This window comes from Chlamydomonas reinhardtii, chromosome 5 (genome assembly GCF_000002595.2).
Source record: "Chlamydomonas reinhardtii strain CC-503 cw92 mt+ chromosome 5, whole genome shotgun sequence".
In the NCBI taxonomy this organism is placed as follows: domain Eukaryota; kingdom Viridiplantae; phylum Chlorophyta; class Chlorophyceae; order Chlamydomonadales; family Chlamydomonadaceae; genus Chlamydomonas; species Chlamydomonas reinhardtii.
The window spans coordinates 1,042,069-1,059,823 of NC_057008.1; the positions used below are offsets into that span (position 1 = coordinate 1,042,069).

A 17,755-nucleotide genomic window follows, 5' to 3' on the forward strand; every position below is an offset into this window, starting at 1 on the left:
TTAGCTTACGATACGTAGCATGGTTACGCAGCTGGCTTAATGCCAGCTCGGGAAGCTCGGTCTATCCTCCGTGTGCTTTCCCGTTAGCATCCGCGAATGCGTGATAAATATAAACGTGACGAAGTGGACTTCAGAAGCGTAAGGATCACTACATTCCGCAGCTATGGCTTCACGCGATGGCTGGGGCTTCTCAATTCTTATTCGCACAAGCCAATGCTTTACCCATACCCGATTTCCTCATCACCAGTACTATCTGCTCATATACAATACATATCGTCATTGTGGTCTCAACCTAGGTGACCTGGGCAGAGAATCTCAAGAAACTTATCACCAAGCTGAATGGCTCCCGCAGCTGAGTCTGGTGGTGAGGATCTAGCACAACTATTACAATTATGCAAGGAGCTTGACACGCAGCCACCTCCGCTGCGGGACTCCCACGCGCATGCCTTCTTCTCGGGCTTCCCGCTGGAGCGGCTCTTCAGGTGCGTCCTACCTGCACTGCACATGAACGCTTCGATACTAATACAACCACAGACCGCATCGCCTGACCGGTAGAGCGCCCCTTCGTTCGCCTGTCCTTACGACGCCTGACGTTGCGCCACCTGCTCAGGGCCCTGGCCTCCGCTGGCGACAAGGACGCTGTGGCCCTGGTGTCAGACGTGCTGGCGCGGCTGCTGGCCACGGATCTAGGTGAGGGCGGGGGCAGGGGCGCGGGGACGCGGGGGCTGGCCGTGTGGCTACGGGGTTTTGGGCGCCACAGGTGCAAGCTCACACGCACACACGCGTGCACACGACATGCCTGGACAGTCCGCATCACCCCTCCACACCCATATGGCATTTGGCACGCCCCTGGTCAACCCGTAGCCAAACACGTTCCCCCCTGGCTACGCCTTCTCGTCTTACTTGAACTGCATGGAATCCCCCTCCCAACTGCCCCAACCGCCCTCCAGGGCAGACGCTGCTGCCTGGCTCAGCGCCCTACCTCGCAGCAGCCGCCGACGCGCCCCTGCCCGCGCTGCGGCGCCTGGCGGCCGAGCAGTACGGCAACCTGCTCATCTCCCGTACAGCCGCCCGTACGACACGTCAGCAGGGCACGGCAGCAGTTGGCGGCGACGGTGATGACGAGCTGGCGTCCGCGTCACTGGGCCAGCTCGTCCACATCCTAACCGACGACCCTGACACAACGGTTGCGGCGGCGGCCGCCGCCGCCATCCGGGGTTACGTAATCGCCGGCGGCCTGGCGGCGCTGCGGCGGGTGCTGGCGGCGGGCTCGCCGGCGGCGGCGGCGCTGGCGGCGGCGGCGGAGCGGGACCGTGGCGGCACGGTGCGGCTGCGGGTGCTGGAGCTGGCTCTGGAGCTCGCGGCGGCGGGTGGGGACGCCGGCAGCGGCAGCAGGTGCGTGCAGAGAGGGATTGGGGCTGGGCTTTGCGTGTTAGCTGCCAGGGGCGGTGTGGGCTTCTTAAGGAGCGGCTTATAAGAGCCTTCCTACGCGTGGCGGAGTGTTTGCGGTTGGGTGAAGGAGCCATTTACTTGGAAACTCAAACCCATTGGCAACAATACATTGCTACCCCAGGCTGGCGAATGGCGTGTCCAACAGCAGCAGTGGCGCTCACGGCGGCACTGCCAGCGCAAGCGGCAGTAGCAGTAGCAGTGCAGATGAGCGGCTGCAGTTGCTGCGCGGCTCGGGTCTGCTACAGCCGTTGCTGCGCACGCTGTCAGACGGCGGCGCCGACCCCCTGGCCTGCCTGGCCTCGCTACAGCTCCTGGAGGAGCTGATGGCAGCTAGCGACCCGGATTCAGATCCAGCCACCGCGGGCAGTAGCAGGGCCGGACAGGGGGTGGCTGTAGCACTGGCGGGCCTGGCGCTGCCGCAGCTGCTACAGCTGCTGTCAGACCCCATGCTCAGCGATGCGGCGATGCCGCTGGTGGCCGGGATCGTGCGGCGCAGCCTGCCGGAGGCGCTGCCGCCTGCTACAGCCGCAGCCATCGCCTCCGCCTCCGCGGACACGGCTACAGCCGCCGGTAATGGCAACGGCAACGGCGCTGCCGAGCCCATGCAGGTCGACGGCGGGGCCTCAAGCACAGCAGCAGCAGTAGCGGCGGCGGCTGTAGCGGTGGAGGGTCCGGCACTGCAGGCGGCACCGGCGCTGCTGGCGGCTGTGCGGGGGGTGCTGGATGATGCGGGTGATGCCAGCGCGGCGGCGGAGGCGTGTGGGCTGGACGCACTGGGGCGGCTGGCGCAGTCGCGGGCGGGGGCGCAGCTGGTGCTGGCGGATGTGGCAGTGGCGCGGGTGAGTCGTGGGGCAGATGGGGCGGGCGAGTGACAGTAGGGATATGGATGGGCGGTGGAGGCATGAGGGAAGGAAAAGGTTGTGTATGGGGTTGGAGGCTGGGGGTTGGGGTTGGTAGGATACAAAGCCCGGAATGGAGAGTGACCCACTACAGCGACCCAATAGTCTCAAAGCCCCCAACGATGTCACACGGGTCGACGCAAGCACGACGGGCTCTTCAATCACTAACTCACCCGCTTCCTGCTTGCCGTTACGGTCACTGTTTGTCGTACGTTGCCTGTACCGTACTGTACTATCGTACAGGCCCTGTGCAGCCGGGCCCTGGGCCGCAGCCCCCACCCGGAGGTGCGCATGGCCGCGCTTCACGCCCTGGCGGCGGCCGCGGGGCTGGAGCGGGCGGGGGCGGACCGGGCGCGGGCGGCGGCGGTGCTGCCGGCGCAGGTGAGGGGGGGTTACGTTCATTACTAATGGGGGAGGGGGCGGCGGCGGTGCTGCCGGCGCAGGTGAGGGCGATTACAATCATGATAATGGGGGAGGGAGAGGGGCCGAGAGAGGGGCGGGGGCGCATGAGCCCATTGGCAAGGAGCGGCGAGTGAGAGGGCCAGCAGGGGTGTCAGTGATGCTGTATGAAAGAGAGCAGTGACGGGCTTGTGACAGGGATGGGGCTAACACTCGACAGGCTATCGAAGCCGGCAGCTGAGGCGGAGGGTTCGGACCTTGCCGGCTGCGCTTCCTTCCCCGCCATCATCCCCCCTCCACGTACAGTAGCTCGCAGATGCGGCTGCAACTTCTCCTTGCAGCGCGTCTGTTTCCTTATGGGACAGGTTCAGAGTTAACCCCCTCCACCTCCCGCACCTCCCTCGCAGTATGAGGAGACGCTGCGGCGCTGCGTGTACGAGGCGTGCGGCGGCCCCAGCGCCGCTGCCGGCCCCAGCCCCGCTGCTGCTCCTCTGAAGCGGCCGGGGGAGGTGGTGCTGGCGCTGCTGGCTCAGCCGTTTGTGGAGCTGCGGCTGGCGGCGTACAGGTGCAGGGGGCGGGGGGAGGCTGGGCGGGGGGGGGTGCAGGGGGGTGGGGGGAGGCTGGGAGGGGCGGGCGCTGGGGAAGGAGAGGGTTTCAGTCTGGCTTTGCCAGGGTTTGGTTATGCCGGGGTTTGGTTTTGCCAGGGTTGGGGTTGACCGGGGTTTGGCTTTGCTTGGGAGGTGGGGCTGGGGCGGGAGATGAAGGCGGGTGACCTGACGTGACGTGGCGAGTACGCATGCAGAAGCGGGTGAGTTGCCACTTGGGGCTGGCCGCAATGCAAGCGGGAACGCAGCAGTTCAGCGCGGCTGTTGTGCATGTCGACACCTTTGCGTCTCGGCTTGCGCTGCGGCCTGCTGGTTCCCCGCCAATTTTGTTGAATTTAGCAAAACCCCTTTGTGTGTCATTCGCTGCTGTGTTCCCCTGTGCCTGGCAACACACGCAGGTGTGTGGCGGCGCTGGCGCTGCGCAGTTGGTTCGCGGTGGAGCTGCTCACCTCGCCGGACCTGGCGGCGCGACTGATGGACGCGGGCAGCGAGAGCGGCGCCGCGGCGTGCAAGTGCGTGATGAGGGGGTGGGGTGGGGTAGGGAGGGAGGGAGGAAAGAGGGGAGAGGAGGAGAGAGGAGGGGAGGCAGCTTGGGCGGAGGGGGAAGCAGGGGAGGAGGGAGCGACAGGGGAGGAGGGGGCAGGAGAGAAGATGGAACAGGGGAGCAGGACGGGTGGCGGCAGCAAGGGAGAAGGGGGCGCAGGGGAGCAGGGGGCAGCAGAAAAGATGGAATAGGCGAGCAGCGGGGCGGGCTGGAGTCGCCGCTGCTGGAGCCCTCGTGCGTAGTACAGCTGATGCGGCGCGCCCTGTGCTCGCGTCCGCCGGCAGTCAGTCTACAAGGTCACACGGTCTGTCCGCGCTAGCTAACGAATGGTCGTTTAATGTCTACATATACGGCCCTCTTTTGCGCCTTGCCCTGATCCTTGATATCACCCTAATGATCTCCCGTCTCACCCTCTTCCGTCTCGCCCCTCTTCTCTGCAGCTGGCGTCACGCCGCAGTGGCCGCCCTGTGGGCCACTGTGTCAGCGGCGGCACGCGGCGAGGTGGCGGGGGCGGGGGAGGAAGCCTTCGCCGCCACACTCGCCGCACCCACAACCGTGGACCGGGTACGGCAAGCCGTGCGGGCGGGGCCGTACGGCACAGACGGCGGCGGCGGCGCGGGCGGCGGGGCGGCGGCGGAGGCGGCGCGGCGCATGCATGAGCAGCACAGTGTGGCGACCCGGGGCGGCGGTGGCGGGGCTTGAGCGAGGGTGACGTGGGCGTGGTCAAGGCACGCGTGTGCGGTACAGTTTTTGTGTTTGTGTTTGCGATCATGGATGTGCGTGTAGGGCGTGTATGGAGGGAGTGCATGGATGAAGAGTTGACGGCGCTGTGTGCATGGAGGTGTGCCGTGTGTGTGGGAAGGAATGCACCAAGCATGCATGCTGCTTCCGTGATGCAGGCACGAGTTATGTTACGATTGAGTTGCTGAGTGTTTTGGAATGCTGGGTGTCCTGGATCAATGAATGTGCGTGTGCGGGTGTGGCGAGCGTGTGCAGTCAGGCATGAATCAGGCGCACATCGATCTGTGCAACCCATTGTGCTGGCGCAGATGGAAGGTACAAGCATTTGACCTGTAACTGTGCTGTGGAGAGGCAAGCAATTTATTTCGCTGCTCCCCTGCTGATCAGCATAGGCTGCCCGAGGGCCTACCGGTAGGCAACAACTATCAGGAGTGATTGAGTGCAGATTGCTGCGGAGATTCGCGGTGCATGTCTCTCACGTGGGACTCGCAACTTGCGAAAGCCTTCAAGCCTTTTCTGGACGTTTTGGCCGTCCGTACATTCTGTATGTGCCTGGTCACAGTGAGCCAAAGCAAAGCAACTCTCCCTGCTGACAGCACAATGCACAACGCAGGGGCGCGCCCAAGACAAAAGACACACACATCGTATCTATCACTACAGTTTGCACTGCTGCACACTTTCTGGGTGACGAGGTGTCGTACTCAAGGTCGTACTGTCCTTACACACCATCGTGTACTACCCCTGTCCCGGACATCAGTTAAGGAGGCACATGCAGGCCCGGTTCCGTGTGTGTCAAGCAGAAACATTTTCTTATGACACACACACGAGGACTCACATTCTCACATTCTTGCTCACAAGCAGGGGACTCACACCCTTGCTCACACCGCACAAGGGCAAGGTATGTGTTTATGTGTTGAAGAGCACAAGGAAAACATTACGCGTAGGACAGTGTATGCGATGCGAAGTTACGGTCGCGGATTACCGTTTATGTGTGTGTGTGTGTGTGTGTGTGTTTGTGCATCACAGTGCATCATGCTTTCAGGCTAGCAATTGCACGTCGTTGCGCCTGCAGTGCATGCCCTGCACGCATGCACGCCCTCCTGCATCCCATCACGCCTACTTCCGCTGCCCTAGGGCACTGTCCTTGTTCCCGGTGACCTTGCCGCACGCCGCCTTGTGCCCCGCCCGCCAGTGCGCCACCTGGCAGTCACGGCAGCAGTACGCCGCCGCGCCGCCACAGCCGCCACACGCCTTGAGCGGCAGCTCCACCTCGCAGTCGCCCTTCAGCACCACACAGGCCGGGTTGGAGCACAGCCGCGGCAGCTGCAGCCGCGCCCGTACCTCGCTCAGCGGCTGCGTCGCCACCTGCCCGCCCGGAAAGGCCCCCGCCCAGGCAGCCCGCCGCGCACACAGGTTCTGTCGCAGCTTTGCAACCAGCTGCCACCATGTTTCCTCCACGGCATCCACATCCGCATCCGCGTCCTTGGGCACGCTTCGGCTTCCACCGCTCCCACCGCGGCTGTCGCTGCTGCCAGCAGCAGAGTTACTCAACGGACCGAGACTGTCATCAGTGGTAACACGCGACAGCCTTGCCGACAAGCTGAGAATCCCAACAGAAAGATGAGTGTGTTCCTCACCGGCCTGCACACCGGGGGCCACAGATGGTTCAGCCGAACCACTGCCGGCCCAACCCACCACGCCAACCACCAGCGCCAAGTGCTTGTGCCAAGGCACCGCGTCCCAGCAGACCCCTGCAGCCGCAGCGCGGTCATCCGCCAAACCCGACACGCCGCCATCCGCACCGCCCGCCTCCGCCACCACCTCCGTCGCTTTCGCCCCTGCTCCCCGCAGCATCGCGCGCCACTCCTCCGGCGCGAGGGCTGCATAGCAGATGCACGCGCCCGCAATTTGGCGTGCGATCGCGGCCGCCTCTTGAGGTTCTGCAATTAGCAGCGCCACCGCCTCACTGAACGACAGAAGCACCGACCGCACCAGCTCGCCGGCGCGCAGGTCGTGCAGAATGAAGTGCCGGAGCTCCGGGTCGCCCCTGCCCCCCTCTGCCGTGTCGCCCCAGCCCCCCTCTGCCGTGTCGCCCCTGCCCCCCTCTGCCGTGTCGCCCCTGCCCCCCTCTGCCGTGTCGCCCCTGCCCCCCTCTGCCGTGTCGCCCCTGCCGCTGCCGCCAACAGCATCCCGGCTCTCAGCGTTGCCGCCGCTGCCGCCACTGCCTCCTCCCCCACAACCGCCACTGCCGCCGCCTCCACCGCCGCTGCACTGCTCCGTCAGCAGCACCAGCCAGTCCTGCAGGCAGGCGTACACCCCACTCAACCTCTCACACAGCAGCTGCACTGCCGGCGGCTCCAACGGGACGCCGCGCCGCCCCTCCTCCCGACGAGGATCTGTTGGCCCTGCCGCTGCCCCTGCCGCTGCCGCTGCCCCTGCCGCTGCACCTGCCCCTGCCGCTGCCGCTGCCGTTGCTCCGGCCGCTGCCGTTGCTCCGGCCGCTACCCCTGCCGCTGCCCCCGCAGGTGACTGACACCCAGTTGACGTGTCCGACGCGCAGCAGAGCGTGGCAAGCCAGGGCGAGGTAGACTGCCACGCCCAGTCCGCTGCCACCGGCAGCAGCTCCCGCACGAGCAGCGCGGCCAGGGCAGTCACACGCGGCGACCGCACCATGTCATACAGCCAGCGGCTATCATCCGCGGCCGCATCGCCGCCACCATCCGCAGCTGCATCGCCGTCACTGCCACTGTCGCTGCCGCCGCCGTTGGCGCTGTCACTGTTGCCGCTGCCGCCATCACTCGGCGGGCCGCCATGGCCGGCCGCGTAGCCAGCGGCGGCGTCGCGCAGCATGCCGTGCATGCATCGCAGCTGGCCTAAGCACAGGCCCAACACCTGCATGTGGTCGGCCAGCTCCAATGTCCAGGAGGGGCTCTGCGCCACCCGAAGCAGCCGCTTGCGCATCGTCAGCACCAGCGACGCCGCCTGCCGCGCCGGCGCGCTCGCCAACAGCGCCACCCCCCAGTACGACTGGAGGTAGGTGCACACCCGCTCAGCCAGCCGGTCCCACTGCTGGGTGACTGGGCTGACCTGCCACCGAAGCAGCGGCTCCATCAGGCGCGGCAGCAGCCCTGCCGACAGCGCAGCGGGCAGGCCGCGGCAGAATGGCGGCAGCGGCTCGTGCGGCGGCCTGTCGTGTGATGTCATCTCTCCGCCCGGGAGCGGTGTTGTGCAAGTTCGGCTGTGGCGCATGTCAGGCCTCTGCCGCTGCCGGAGCATGTGCTTCGTGTTCAACTCCAGCGAATAGAGTCCTAGCGTCAAGACATTGACCATCCCGGATTCCGCATCCGACCCCAGTGTCCAATCCGACAGCCGCAGCACCCGCTCCAGCAGGCGCCACCAGCGGGCGACGGCGGCCTCGAGGGCGGCGGCCGTCCGTGCGACGGGGCGCCCGGCGCTGTCGACAAAGCAGCCGTGCACCGCGTGCATGCACAGGGCGGGAGCGGCGTACCCCATGGCATCTGTCGCTACCGCCTGCGCCCCGGCGGGAGTCAGGAAGCCCCACATCGGACAGTGCTGCTGCAGCTGCTGCGGCGTTTCAGCAGCCACCCCCATCACGGAAGCCAAGAGCGCCCCCATTGAGACCACATCCTTCTCCATCACCACGGCGGCCATCTCGGCCAACCGCAGCAAGATTTGCTTAGCCACCAGCGGCGGGATGAGGCTAACCGCCTTGGTGGAGGCCGTGGAACATGCCAAAGCCTTTCCTTCTGCTGTTTCACACGGGCCAGGGGCTGGTCCCGCATTCTCGCTCCCGAAGCGCAGAGCCGCGGCGGCGGCGTCTGCGACCGGCGGCGCGGCGCATAACGCTGCTTCCGCAGTTTGCGTAGTCGCCGCCGCTGCCTGCCCCGCACCTGCCGCCAGTGCCCGCGCTGGTGGCGGTTGCTGCATGTTGTGTGCGGTGAGGCGGTACCAGCTGTCGAGCAGCGGTAGGGCCGCAGCTTCTAGAAGCGACCGCAGCGCTTGCTCTGCGTCAACCAGGGGCGTGGCTTTCTGGTCTGCGCCCGCTGCCCCCACCGCCGCCGCCGAGCCGCCAGCTGCACGAGCCCGCGATCCAGTGCCGGTGTTCGGCCCCGGCCCCGAACCTGTGGTGCCCGGGCCTGAGGCGCCCGAGCCTGAGGCACCGCTACTGCCACCGCCGCCGCGGCTGCGGCCCACCACCGGCATTGTTGCCAGCAGCTCTGCCGGCGCGCCGTGGCAGCTGCCGCCGTCCCCGGCGGCCAGGGTCGCCAGGCCCATTGCCAGGCTGCAGCAGCTGAGGCCGGGACCGGTGAGAAGAGCGAACAGCTGCGCTGTAAATGGCCCCACGTCGCCCGCCGCCAGCAGCGGGGCTATGGACCGGGGTGAGCGCTGCATCTCAATCGCGAGGCGGTGCAGCCTGTGTGTCGGGGAGCGCAGGGAAGGAGGGCAGATGTTCAAGGCAACGCAGGGAAGGAAGTGCATGTGCACAAGGGAGCGCAGGCAAGGAGGGCATATTTCTGTGGAAACGCAGGGAAAGAAGGGTATGTGCGCAGGGGAGCGCACGCGGGGAAGGAGGGCACAAGTGTTGGGGAGCACTAGGACGCAGCCTCGGTTCAGGCAGTTGTTACAGCACTTTATATGGAGCGGGTGTCGCAGGCCCACGGCAGCGATCAAAGGCAGATCATGCAAAAGGAACAAGGATCGCATGTACAGCAGAACTTGACCCGGAGTATAGATGCTCACGGAGCGGCGACATGCCTGGGACCCACAGGCCAGCTGCACCGCCGCGACAAGCATGCTAGCGGCCCTTCGCGACGACCGCCCGCACGCAAGCCCCCATTCAGGTTGTCGGCACAAAATTCGTATCGCTGTGGATAGCTCGATTGCTGCTCGGCCCCACACATGCTGTGTAGTGCACACCTGAAGGTTGCCTTGAGGAAGCCGGTGGCCAGCTCACTCGGCATTACGGGCATGCCAAACACAATCGCCCCCTGCGGCGCCATTGCCGGACACGTGTCAATGGCCGGCAGCAGCACCAGCAGCAGCCGACCCAGGTGCTCCGCCACGCCACTGCCAGCCAGCGCCGCCAGCAGCTCTGGAGCGTAGCGACTTCGGTGACGATGCCGAAGTTGGGGGTGCAGGTGCAGGCGCAGGATGGGGGAGGGAGTTGTTTCTGCCAATTAGCACGGTGCGGTACGGTGCGGTACGGCGCGACCCCGTAACCCTAGCATTCCATGAACACACGTGCATACGCATGTAGGTGAACATACAAACACCCACCTGTATAGCTCCTTGGGCTCCCCAGCTCCGGCGCCCTCCTCAGCCGCAGGGCCCGCAGCCGCAGCGCCCGCAGCCGCAGGGCCCGAAGCCGCAGGGCCCACAGCCGCAGCGCCCGCAGCCGCAGGGGCCGAAGCCGCAGGGCCCAAAGCCGCAGGGGCCGAAGCCGCAGGGGCCGAAGCCGCAGCGCCCGAAGCCGCAGCGAGCTGCTGCCCTCCGCGACCAGGCAACATCAAATGGCCGTGGCTCAGCAAGGACGTGAAACCAAGCAGCAGCGCCGCCCCCATCAGCCCGCAAGCAACCGGCCCATGCAGCCGCTCCTCTGAGCTCGCGTCCCCGCTGCTGGATGCCCCGGCGCCTCCTCGGCTGCTGCTGCTGCTGCTGCCGCTGCTACTGTTGTTGTTGTTATAGCACTGCGCCGTCTCCACAGCAAGCGCCTGCACGGAAGCGGTTGCCGCCGCCAGCTGCCGCGCAAGCGCGGCGAGGGCCTCGCTGCGAACGAGCGCCAAGCCCGTTCGCAGCGCCAGGGCCCGGGCGTGCGAGTTCGGGCTGGTCCCATGAACAAAGGAGTTGTCCCAAAAGCACCCCAAGAAGTCACAGCACTGGACGCCACATTTCAGGAACGCGTCGTCGTCCAGGCTGCACCGCACACACTCGCTCAGCACGCGCACGGCCGCATGAGCGACACCTGCGTGGTCCTCGTTCAGCAGCAGGCCACAGACCCTTGCCTTGTGCTCATTTGTGGACTTGGGCATCATCGTGGCGAAAAGCTTTGCGAAGCTCCGTGCGAGCTGGTCTGCGGCGTCTTTGCGTGTCGCCGATCGCGAGCATAGCCGGTCTGCATGCTCAGGAATCCGCAGCAATGCTAATTTTAACGTCTCTGGGAGTAAATTAAGCTCGGAACCCGTCAGGGTAGCTGCTGTTGCTGGTGCATTGCCTCGCAGTGGCACACCCCGCGCGCGAGGGGGCATGATGACTTGATAACAGCTACAACGTTTTCATGCGTTCAATGCAGTATGAAGTGGCGCCTGAAGAGCGAACGGGGCAATTAACTTTGTGTTGACAGCCGTGCTGCGCGACAGCAGTATTCTATTCATGAATGCTGTATAGTATTTATAGTATTATGCAAGAACAGCACAACAAGCATACAGTAGATTGCAGTTTCGTCCCACCGGCTGGCGATGGGGTTCTGTGGCGAGGGTGGCCTGCACGGTCCAACTTCCTCTCCAGGCCACGTTTCATAAAGCATCATCGGTTTGCAACGTCTGCTAGGGGTTCCCGGTCACGCCAAAGCGAATGACCGGACACGGCGTGGGGTTAGTGCCTGTGCCGGAGTCTAAGAGTGAGCGGCAGCTCGGTTGTATTGAGCGTCTCATGCGCTATTTGCCTTCAGTGCCGTTTGCAGACTTTAGTTGAGTTTGCGTTGTGATTACAGCGGGGACGCTGGACACGTATGGGTTGCGTCGGCACGCAGTAGGGCGTGACATCACCTTTCGAAGCCAGAAGCTATGAACTGCCTTCTGCCCCACAACACTCGCGACAACAGTCAGCGTTTCAAGAACTCACGTTCTTGCCGACAGTAACGGGTGCGACTATGCGCGGCAAGAGCAGGCAGGGGCAGAGGACCACAAGGGGGCCAGTAGGGGCCAGAACTGGCGAGACGCCCCTCTGGTCACGTTGCGTCACGCCTCTGGTGCCAGGATTTTGGGCCCCTTTCTTTCTGCCCCGCGAAGATGCAACCAGAGGAGGATGTAGCCGTTTGGCGCTGGCTCTCAGCCATCTCCAGCATGCAGGCTGCACACGAAGCTTGGACCATACAATGAGTTTGGAGCACAGGAGGTCTGGAGCTTGCACAATGCAGCAGGGGAAGGCCAAGTCGGGTGTGGGGTGGCTTTGCTATCAGACTCAGGAGCGAGTCCGGGGCTGGGCCAGGTATAGGGGCGGAGGGGGCGGGGGGAAGGGGTCCAAAAGGTGGCAGGGGTAGGAGCCGCCAGACCCCGTGGCCAGACCCGCTCTTCACGCCCCACCCGATCTCCCGCGCTGTTGGGCCAATTCCAGCCCTAGACGCAGCCACCCTGAAATTTCTTAGTTTGTATAATTCATACGAGTTTGCCGTTTTAACACTACCTTGAGCACCAAAGCAACTTACCTTCCAGCGTGGCGAGACATTTAGGATGCGCCCTGTGCCAATCACCTTGTTTCTCCCCCGAGGCTAGCAATATATCGATGTATGATTTCACATGGCTCATTGGGCTGCTTGTCTGTTTCGTCCGAGCAAAGGCCAGACAACGCAACTTGAAGTAAACGCTGCGGTTTGCCCGACTGAGCTTCATGAGCAACTGCTCGCCCGTGGAACTGCGTTGCTGCGACCGCGAGGCTCCACAATCTTGTACCAGCGCGACGACGACGCGGGCGGGGGGGCATTTGTCCCGCCTGTCCTCATTTACCTGAAGCAGCTGCGCCTCGTCGACGAGGGCCTGGACATATGCGTGAAGCGCACGCTTCGCACGCACTTCATTGGGCGCGCTGTGCGCGAGGCGCGGCTGCAGGTGCAGCTGCAGCACCCGCACCTGCTGCCCGCGCTCGCCAGCGTGCGCGGCAAGCGCCACTATTACCTCGTGCTGCCCGCGGCTGAGGGCGACCTGTGGGCAGAGGCCGAGGCGATGCTGCAGCAGGGGCAGCGGCACCCCAGCCACAACAGCCACAACACCCATGGCCACAACGGCAACAGCAACAACAACAGCAACAGCCACGGCGGTGGCGGCGGCGGCGGCGCCGGAGGTGGAAGTGGAGGCGGAGGCGGAGCTCGCGGCTACAGCGAGGCGGAGCTGGCGTCCATCGCGCGGCAGATGCTTCTGGGGCTGGAGCACCTGCACGCCCTCCACCTAGCGCACCGAGGTGGGCGGGGCGGGCGGGGGCGACTGTCCAGCCATGTGGGTTGGATGCAGGGAGTCTGGTGATGTGGGTTGGATGCTAGGATGTGCGGTTGTATAAGCACACAGCCACAAAGGTAAACGGCTCGGCACTGTGTATGCGAATGCCGGAATGCGCAACCATAAGCGCACCGCGAGCGGTATTACCGGGCGTGGTTGTGGTTGTGGGTATGGGTGTGAGATGAGTGGCACGTGTGGATGGCACAGCGGGTAGGCGGGCGGCCCTGCGTTACGTGTGGGCAGAAAGAGGCGTAAAGCAGGGCGGGGCTGCAGACGTCACCATTGACCATTCCCTTCACCAACCCCTACGGCGCCGAACCCGTTCCTCCTTCATCCCATCCCTTCTCGTCCCTTCCCTGTCCTCCCCGTTCCCTTTTACTACCCCTCAGACATCAAGCCCGCAAACGCTCTGCGCATGCACGATGGGCGGGTGGTGCTGGCGGACTTCGGGTGCGCCGACGCCGCCAGTGCCGGCTTCGTGGCTGCTGGCACCACCCAGTTCCAGCCGCCCGAGTGCAGGCGGCAGCGCAGCGGCGGAGGAGGGGCGGGAGGGGCAGGAGGAGCAGCGGGAGAGGAGGGAGGAGGAGGAGGAGGCGGGCGGCAGATGGCGGTTCTGCCCAAGGGCTACGACCAGCGTGCGCAGGACATGTGAGTGCGCGTCAGTCCAAAAGCCACACAGGCCAGGGAAGGGGAGGTGGAGGAGGTAGAGGGCAGGGTAGGGGAGCCGGGGACCGCTGCAGCATTCGGAAGGAGCAAGGAGTGCATGAACGGGGAGGCTGATGGGGCGGGGAGGCGGCTGGGGACGGGCGGGGGAGTGCCGTGGCGTGGTGGAGACGGCACGTGACGTTGATGTGTGTTTGCAACCTCGTCGTCGGCCGTGTGTGTGCGCTGCGCAGGTGGGGTTTGGGCGCGACGCTTGCCGCCCTGTGGTTCGCGCGCATGCCGGAGCTCGACGGGGCCGGGGACAGGGAGCCCGGCCGTGGCCGCGACGGCGGGGGTGGCGGCGGCGGCGCCAAGGGGGGGACAGGCGGCAACGGCGACGGTGATGGCGGCGGCGGCAATAAGCCGGTTGCCGCCCAGCGGCTCCGCCGCAGCGAGGACCGCTTGCGCGGCTCGGAGGACGGCGGCGGGGTGGATGGGGCCGGCAGTAGCGGTGGCGGCGGCTTCGGCTTCGGCAGTAGCTGGAATCATCGCGGCGTGTCGGGTCTGTCGCAGCCGCTGCCCGCTGCTACTGCCACTGCACCCGGGGCGGCCCTGGCTGGCTACAGCAACGGCAGTAGCAGCACATGGCGGCTGCAGCGCGATGGGCGCCAACGCGGCGGGTCTGTGGGCTGCGGCGGCGGGGGCGGCGCCACCACGCCCGGGGAGGCGCGTGGTGGCCCGAGCGCTGGCCCTGGCGGCGGCAGTGGCGGCGGCAGCGGTCGCATTGGTCGCAGCGGCCGAGCGGCTGGGGACGGCGGGCTGAGTAGTGAGGAGCCAGAGTTCGATGCCGGGGGTGGCAGCAGCGGCGGCGGCGGCAGCGGCGGTGGCGGCGGCGGCGGTGGCGGCGGCATGGGCTTCAGGCGGATGAGTCGGTCGTTCTCTGCAGCTGATGGGACAGTGGGCTCGGGCTCGGGGCCGGAGCCGGGGCCGGAGCCGGGGCCGGGCCGGGGGCGTGCCGTGGGTACGGTACGGCACGGCACGACCGGCGGCCTGCGCGAGGAAGGTGGCGGCGGCGGCGGCGGGCACGGTCGCGATGGCGGCAATGGGGTTGCCGCTGTGGCTGGCGGGTCAGCGGCCCGAGGACCCTTCACATCTGCACCCAACACGCTCTGCGGGGAGGCCTCAGGAGCCGCTGCCGGCGCCACTGTCGGCGTCCCTGGCGCCGCCGCCGCCGCCGCCGCCGCGGCGGCGCCGCCTCTGCCTCGCTTCCTGGCGGCGGCGGGCTTCGGTGGCTGCGCCACCACGGCGGGCGCCTGCGGTGCGGCCATGAGCTGCGAGCTGTTGGACTTCCTAGGAAAGCTGCTACAGCCGCGGCCGCGCGACCGCCTCACTGCTACAGCCGCGCTGCAGCACCCCTGGGTGGTCGCCGCCGACGTGCCGGCGGCAGCGTTGACAGGTGCGGCAGCAAAGGCGGCGGCGACGTTTGGAGCCGGCGGCGGCGGCGGCGGCGGCGGTGTTAGTGGTGGTGGCCCGGTTGGCGGCGGCAACCGCTCTCCTACCCGCTTTCGGACGGAGGCTGAGGCAGCGGAGCGGAAGCGCGCTTCCGAGCTGGGCGTGATTCCACCGTACGGCAGTGGCGGCGGCTTGACGCCACACAATAGCGGTGGTGTCGGCAGCGGCTTGGGGAATCGCCAGATCAATGGTGACGGACATGGGAACGGGAGTGGCAATGGGATTGGGCGGTCGCATGCTCATGCCGAGGCGGGCGATGACGCCGTGGCGTCGCCGTTTGGCAGCCACAGCTGGTTCGGCTTGGCAGCAGCAGCGGCGGCGCCGGCTGGAGCAGCAGCCGCGGCGGCGGCGTCGCACCCACTGTGGTCGCTGGACTCTGATGATGACGAGGACGAGGGTGGCGGTGACAGCGCAATGCTGATGGGCAGGGCGATTGGCGCCGGTGCTGGTGCCGGTTCCGGCGCCAACGTCATGGCAGGCGGCAGTATGGGAGGCGGCAGCATGGGAGGCGGCGTCATGGGAGGCGGCAGCAGCCGCGCCTCAGCCGGCGGCGGCAGCGGCGGTGGCAGTGGCGGCGGCGGCGGCATTGGCAGCAGCAGCATCCGGCAGGCAGCCAGCCCTGTGCCCAGGCCACACGGCGGCGGCGGCGGAGCCGCAGCAGGGTCGGCGGCAGCGCCTGCCGCACCCCCACTCCCGCCGAGCGCCAAGCCGCCGCGGCCGCCGCCGCTGCGGCCGCTGTCTTTGGGGCCGGCGCCTTGGTCCCAGGCGTCGCCTGTGATGAGGGCCACCTCTCCCGGGCCCGCGGCGGCCTCCACGCCAACGTCGCCTGTGGTGAGGCAGGACCTGCCGCCGGCGGCCGCAGCCGCCGGCCGCCGCCGCAGCGGCGCCGGATCCGGATCTGGTTTTGGGTTTGGGTCCGGCTGGGGCGGCTCGGCCCACGAGGGCCGCTTCATGCAATTCCTGTCCCACTCGCAGCTGTTCACGCACCTTGACAACCAGGAGCGCGAGCGCCGGCGCCGGGCGCGGCAGCAGCAGCAGCAGCAGTCACAAGCAGGAGAGGGGGAGGCAGACGAGGAGGATGGAGAGGGCGGCTGCTCGCCGCCTCGTGACCCCAGCCGTCAAGCCCTGCCGCCGCCGCCGCCAACTAACCCGAGCTTGCCGGATTCCAAGAGGCGAGGGCTGGTGATCCGGCCCGCGCACGCCAAGTCAAGTAGTGGTGGTGGCGGCGGCGGTGGCGGCAGCTTCGGTGGCAGCGGCAGCGGTAGTGGCGTGGGCCTGACGGGCCCCCAGGCGCCCGCGTCTGCCGCTGCCGGGGCTGCTGCGGATGACGGCGGCGCTGCGGAGGGCCCAGAGAAAGTGGGCGGGCGAAGCGATGCAGGGGAGCGAGCCGGTGGCGGGGGCAGTGGCGGCGGGGGCAGTGGCGGCGGGGACAGCAGTGGCGGCGTGTCCGGCAAGCGCAAGGGCGTCCTGCAGTCGCTGTGGCTACGGCCATCGGCAACGGCGGCAACTGCAAGCGAAGGGCCGCGAACGGGGACGGGGTTGGGAGCGGGGTCGGGGGGTGGCGAAGGCTGCAAGCCGGAGGCAGGCGACGCGGCGGTGGGCGGTGGCAGTGGCGGCGGCGCCAGTAGGCCGAGCTCGCGCTGGCGGCTGCGGGTGCCTCTGGTTGGCAGCGCATTCGGCAGTAGCTAAGGCTAAGGCTGCGGCTCAGGCTATGGCTGTGGCTATGGCTAAGGCTAAGGCTAAGGCTAAGGCTAAGGCTAGCCCGACTCAGGGCTGTTGGATGGAAGCTGCTGGCTGCGGACTGGTGGCGGAGGGCTGAGTCAGCCACGCTTGCAATCCAACCAACCACAAGTGCTTTCATGCTTGCGTTATCGAGAGGTCGGGCGCATGCTGGCAGGCGGAATGCGCGGTGCAGTTTGGCGGTTGCCGCAGCAGGTTTGTGAGGAGCGAGCTTGCCTGTGCCTCGCCGCTGCGGTGCTCTGTACGATGCGGCGACGTGCCGTACAGCCAACGGGCTGAGGCTGCGCCGCCCAGGGTGCCTTGCTTTGTTTATGCTTTGCTTATGCTTGCGTTGATTTTTTGCGCACCACATTTCTTTGCTGCATGCTACAGCTTCCAGAGGGCTATTCATGCGGTACAGCGGTAAGGTTGGCCGCAACCCTGGTCCGCCGTGGGTGCCAGAGGAGAGAGACGATTGATAATGAACGATAGAGTGAGAGTGCGAGGGGCGATGCATTGCAACAATATGTGACGATTCAGCCAGACCTAAACGGTTGTTGAGTGGCAGAGTGCTGAGTATTGCCGAGTTTTTCCTGAGCGTCGCCTGCTCCAAATGGCGCAAGTCGAGGCCGCAAATGATCGGCGTAGATGTTTCTATAGGGACAGGAATGCACGTCGTGCTCGCACACAACAACAGATGATGGCTGGTGTGGGTGAGAGTGTCGGCTGAGTCGGGTGGAGGTGGGCGTGCCTCGGGTGGCCCATCCGATCCGGTCCAGCATGCGTACATGAGAGCCGCCACGGCCCAGCTGGCTGCTGATGCCGAGCCAGTTACTGACTGTGTGATACCCGCTCTTCAACTGTCCATCTACGGTATGCCGAGCAATCCACTCTGAGCAAATGCAAGCATGAAAGCGCTCCCTCCACAGCGTACGCCAGCGTGCGCCAGCGTATGCCTGCCTCGCCGGCTCGCCCCAGCAGCAGCAGCAGCCTGCCTCTGGGCTGAGTCGCCTA

General features: G+C 66.3%; 3 protein-coding genes across 3 annotated transcripts; 2 read left to right on the forward strand and 1 right to left on the reverse strand.

Annotated features, from left to right (window-relative positions):
- Positions 1-17: 17 nt before the first annotated feature.
- Positions 18-5,129, forward strand: CHLRE_05g246300v5 (uncharacterized protein). The gene is made up of 8 exons (XM_043062515.1): positions 18-482; positions 611-690; positions 951-1,395; positions 1,574-2,291; positions 2,595-2,732; positions 3,158-3,315; positions 3,754-3,867; positions 4,340-5,129. The coding sequence occupies exons 1-8, from the start codon at positions 340-342 to the stop codon at positions 4,599-4,601; spliced, it is 2,058 nt and encodes a 685-aa protein (XP_042924634.1). The 5' UTR covers positions 18-339; the 3' UTR covers positions 4,602-5,129.
- A 3-nt stretch (positions 5,130-5,132) lies between these two features.
- CHLRE_05g246250v5 (uncharacterized protein) lies at positions 5,133-11,487 on the reverse strand. The gene is made up of 3 exons (XM_043062514.1): positions 9,939-11,487; positions 9,579-9,767; positions 5,133-9,075 (listed from the first exon to the last, which is right to left on the reverse strand). The coding sequence occupies exons 1-3, from the start codon at positions 10,691-10,693 to the stop codon at positions 5,757-5,759; spliced, it is 4,263 nt and encodes a 1,420-aa protein (XP_042924635.1). The 5' UTR covers positions 10,694-11,487; the 3' UTR covers positions 5,133-5,756.
- A 480-nt stretch (positions 11,488-11,967) lies between these two features.
- On the forward strand, positions 11,968-17,609 carry CHLRE_05g246200v5 (uncharacterized protein). Its single transcript, XM_043062513.1, has 3 exons — positions 11,968-12,833; positions 13,258-13,516; positions 13,765-17,609. Exons 1-3 carry the CDS (start codon positions 12,176-12,178, stop codon positions 16,709-16,711), a joined length of 3,864 nt encoding a protein of 1,287 aa, XP_042924636.1. The 5' UTR covers positions 11,968-12,175; the 3' UTR covers positions 16,712-17,609.
- The last annotated feature ends 146 nt before the right edge of the window (positions 17,610-17,755 follow it).